This window comes from Austrofundulus limnaeus, unplaced genomic scaffold (genome assembly GCF_001266775.1).
Source record: "Austrofundulus limnaeus strain Quisiro unplaced genomic scaffold, Austrofundulus_limnaeus-1.0 Scaffold1713, whole genome shotgun sequence".
Classification (NCBI taxonomy): Eukaryota; Metazoa; Chordata; class Actinopteri; order Cyprinodontiformes; family Rivulidae; genus Austrofundulus; species Austrofundulus limnaeus.
In genome coordinates, this window is record NW_013954115.1 from 22,804 (window position 1) to 27,499 (window position 4,696).

The following is a 4,696-nucleotide window of genomic DNA, read 5'->3' on the forward strand; positions in this document are numbered from 1 at the left end:
CCACGAAGAATTGAGGCAGTTCTGAAGGCAAAAGGGGGTCCAACCCGTTACTAGCGTGGTGTACCTAATAAAGTGGCCGGTGAGTGTATAGCTTTGAGCTGTCAATTTAAATGTAGCATAGTTGTGTTTACAGTTCTTCTGTGTTTGTCTGTGTCTCTTTCCTGTCCTCCAACCAGCCGGTCGAGGCAGATGGTCTCCTGTCCTGAGCCTGGTTCTGCTGGAGGTTTCTTCCTGATTAGCAGGGAGTTTTTCCTCTCCACCGTTTAATCAGGATGGGAGACTGTGATGAAGTGATTCAACACAATCTGCAGCTTTCTTCTTTACATTGTTCTTTTTATGTACAGTGTCCTGAGACAACGTACGTTGCGACTTGGAGAAATATAAATAAACTTGAAACTTGATACAGTATAGTCACTTTTAGCTATAGCTTAATATATCATTAGCTATATATGGCCTAAATAAACACAATTTAGCCAAGGCTAAATATGTTAGTATTGGCTCTGTTTTGATATTTAAGCTGTAAGTTTAGCTTAATATCTAGCTTTGAGCTGTCAATGAAGCATAGTTGTGTTTACAGTATAGTCACTTTTAGCGAGTATGAAGTGTACCGAGGGTGTGTAGCAATTTTAAAGTAAAGACACAATAATAATTTACCAACACTTAATATTAGCAGAAATAGAAATGATTCATTAAAGTTTACAATATTGCTGTTGTAATAACAGCTGTTTTCTGCTGCATCCCAGTGATGATTGGGGAAAAAATGCTCTTATTATTAAGTGTTGAGCTCCTGTAACACTACAGGAGTTTACCTGCAGTTTTTTAATTGTTTCTTAATTGTTGGTTAAGTACTTTTCTTTTCTCTTAGATGATGCCTTCATCAACCCTCAGCTGGCTAAAATCTTTGAGCGTGTTCGTCAGAGTGCAGACTTCATGCCCACAAGACAGATGATGGTACAGTATGAGCTGAAACACACAAAACACAACTCAGCAAATCTTTTATTTATTTATTTATTTATTTATTTATTTATTTATTTATTGATTGATTGATTGATTTTTCCCTTCTACCTACAGAAAACTGTTGATGATGATCTGGGACCAAACTGGAGGGACAAGCTGGAGTTCTTTGAGGAGAAGCCGTTTGCAGCTGCGTCCATTGGTCAGGTGCACTTAGGGAGGCTGAAGGATGGCAGAGAGGTGGCCATGAAGATTCAGGTATTTCCACACAGATCAAACACCCAACTGTGATATCGTTCAATAAAATAAATCTAATAAAAACACAATGTTCCCTACAGTACCCTGGAATTGCCAAAAGTATCGAGAGTGACGTGCGGAACATTATGACCGCCCTGAGTTTAAGCAACGCTCTGCCTCAAGGTGGTTTTTTGACGTGTTTATCATTCATATGATAACAGCTGCTATTGTGTGAAGTTGGTCACCTCTGCTAATGTCAATATGCTGAACGACAGCAGCACGATTTTCTCTTGTTCTCTGTGGTTTTATTTGACTTCTTGTACAGGTTTGTTCCCAGAACATCTTATTGAGGTCATGAGTCATGAACTGGCCCTGGAGTGTGATTACATAAGAGAAGCAAACTGTACCAGAAGATTTCAGTAAGTTCTTCACAGTTTGGCTGAAATTTTAAAAAGTCAAACTGCTCTTCCTATAAAAGAACTCATTAAGACTGGTACAAAAAAACTTCATAAAGAGGTTAACATAGCTTACGGGTTGCGAATACCCAAAATTCAGTGACACTGCAGCTGAAAATTTCCCCTTTATTCTAACAGTTCCATTCCAGTGACTTGCCGCCAGTGGTGGGCAACACTAAATTAAATTTTAATTCCGCAAGTTCTAAAGCGCTAGTCAATTTATTTAGGTCCGCAAGTTCAAAAGCACATATGCTCAATAAAACTTAGTGGAAGCTAATATAAAGCGCAATATAACCTCCATTTACCAGAAAACATTCAGCTAAGAGAAAAGTCAGTACTTTACTACCATCTAGTGGTAAAATTATTTTCTTTGACAGATTGGCACATATCGGCGCAGAATGGGGAGGTGATTTGTAGAAACAGACTTTTAAATCATGGTGTTAAAACAAAATATAATTGTTGATTGTTAGTTCTGCTGCTTCTCGGTCATTTTCTTATGTTTAAGGCAGCGCTTCAGTAAGAAAACATGCTGATATATTAGTAATTTTAAACTATTTGTTGTAAAACTGAAGCAATGCATTCTGGGTAGGCTACAGGACACAGAACAGGAACTCTGTTCTTTTCAAAATAAGAGCGTGAATTTAAACTGTTCAGTGTTTCTTTCTTTACTATTATTTATTTAATATTTATTGCTACGGTGCCCCTCGGAGAGAGGAGGTACAATATGCACAGCTGAGTGTGGTTCTGCAAATCAGAACCACAGTTAGATTGTCACCCAGTGAAGAAGTTGTTTGCTTCCTGCCACGCAAAGAATTGTGGGAACACTACAGTCTGTACTAAGTGAAAACCATCACCGGGAAGAGTCAGAAGTCAGAGTACAGACTGAGGGGTCACTGTTTCCTCACAGTGGAGATACACTGTGATAAGTAGAGACGGTGTTCCCCTTCATTGTTCGAGAAAAACTTGAAGTTTTAACAAATTATGTGGCTACTAAACGTAGTGAGACTAGACGGCCTTTTAGCTTTGCTTTAGATGAAAATGATGTTTGAATGTGAAACATTATTTGCAATTAGCGCTACTCTATTCTAAATTTAGAAAGCACAAATCTGCACATCAATTTATGAAATTAGTAAAACCCCAAAAGCACAAAGGAGAAATTTAGGTCCGCATTTGCACTTTAGGGGACTAGTGCCCACCACTGCTTGCCACCTTAGTCTCAGACCTGTCGTAAAATTAGCAAAGCTTTAGATTTTCATTAAATCTGCCAATGTTCTAGGGAGCTGCTGAAGGATCACCCTTTCTTCTACGTGCCAGATGTGATCGACGATCTGAGCAACAAACGAGTCTTCACCACAACTCTGGTGTCTGGATTCCCTCTGGATCAGGCTACAGATCTCTCTCAGGAACTCAGGAACGAGGTACACATCCAAGCTTCAGAGCTAGGCTGACCTGTGCTCTGCCATGACACCAGACCTTGGTGAGGCAGTGACATGAGGTAGGTGAGCCAATCATCTAATAACCTGGTCTCTCTCTCTCTCTCTCTCTGCCAGATCTGTGAGCAGATTTTGATTTTGTGCCTCAGAGAGCTTTTTGAGTTCAGGTTCATGCAGACTGATCCAAACTGGTCGAACTTCTTCTACGACCCACAGACTCACAAGGTCAGTTCCTTCTTCCTTTTCCTTTTCAGATACAGTGTCTGTGTCTCAGTTCATGGGTTGCAGCCAACATCGACCACAGCCGACGTTGGCTTCAGTCTTGGTGGACCGTAGGCCGCTCGTGTCGGCTGCATTAACGGCTGTGAAATGAGACGGTCTAGTCTACGGAAGGTGTATGTTTGAGTGACCACACGCTGCCTCGTTACCATCGTGATACGTTTCAAATCACATCACTGCTGTTGTAATTGCGAGGTATAACTTCATAAAATTCTGTTTTTTTATACTTTATTTTTTTATTTTTGATATGTTTTTTATACAGAACAGCAATGAGAAAGAAGAAAGAAATAATACTAATACTAACAAGACTAAAAAAATAAAAAGATAATAAAAATAATAATACGTTAAAAATAGTCACAACAAGGACATTAAACAGCACTCAGAACAGTGAGGTCACCAAGGGAGGGACACAGCTACACTTCACAAGAAGATCAAACTGAAACTGATAAATTCTGACAGTCAGGTTACTGTAGATGTAAAGTTTCATGAAGAGTCAAACAGGTGGGAGATTTACCAAGTCATGCAAATCTGCTCTGCACCTAACCTCAGATTTCATCCTTAATAATGATTTGTGATACTCAGCTTACTATCGAGTTCCTACATGTAAACCATTTCAACAAGTGTTTKTTGATTTTGTTTTCCTGGAGTCTTAGGGAAAAAGTAAACATTTCCATTTCACATATTTCTTCTACTGTGGCTAACCAGTCCCTCAATGTCAGTGGGCTCCCAGTAAGCCACTTTCTTGTTATTGATTTCTTACTTGCTATTAGTAGTATTTTCAAAAGGTACTTATCCTGAGTGTTGAGTTCACTTGGTAAATTACCCAGATATATAGTTTTAAAGTTATGCTTTATTTCAAATCCAAGAATTTTTCTCATCTCTTTGGTAACCTTTGACCAATAGGAATAAATCAGTGGGCAGCCCCAGAAAATGTGGAAGTGGTCAGCCATCACATTATCACATGGTCTCCAACAGTGCCCTGATTCGGTCCTGCTGGTCTGACACAATGTTCTTTTGGAGGTTATAAAAAAGATCTAACAATATTCTTCCATGAAAATCCCCTCCATTGTCCTGAGCTTGTGGTGGTGGAGTTAATCTGGCAAATGTTTAGCCACTCATCCTCTGTCAGTGTTATTTTTGCCTGCCTTTCCCATGAATTTTTAATATATATTGTTGTTTTTTTATTGGCTTCTAAGCACCCATATATTCTGACAGCCTCTTCTTATAGGATTTACCTTTTATAAGCATCAATAAAGATATTAATGAGGTCTTGATCATCTTTTTCCAATGTTTTAATGTTCTTATTAAAGTAGTGCCTGAGCTGCAGGTATCTGAAAA

At 39.0% G+C, this 4,696-nt stretch overlaps 1 protein-coding gene across 1 annotated transcript in view; it reads left to right on the plus strand.

Moving 5' to 3' along the window:
• LOC106536168 (atypical kinase ADCK3, mitochondrial) overlaps nucleotides 1–4,696 on the plus strand; it is a 33,011-nt gene that overhangs the window by 16,900 nt on the left and 11,415 nt on the right. The window contains exons 7-12 of the mRNA XM_014033368.1: nucleotides 866–951; nucleotides 1,072–1,212; nucleotides 1,293–1,374; nucleotides 1,517–1,610; nucleotides 2,923–3,064; nucleotides 3,197–3,304. Coding sequence (XP_013888822.1) covers nucleotides 866–951; nucleotides 1,072–1,212; nucleotides 1,293–1,374; nucleotides 1,517–1,610; nucleotides 2,923–3,064; nucleotides 3,197–3,304 — 653 coding nt within the window. The remainder of the gene's footprint in view (nucleotides 1–865; nucleotides 952–1,071; nucleotides 1,213–1,292; nucleotides 1,375–1,516; nucleotides 1,611–2,922; nucleotides 3,065–3,196; nucleotides 3,305–4,696) is intronic.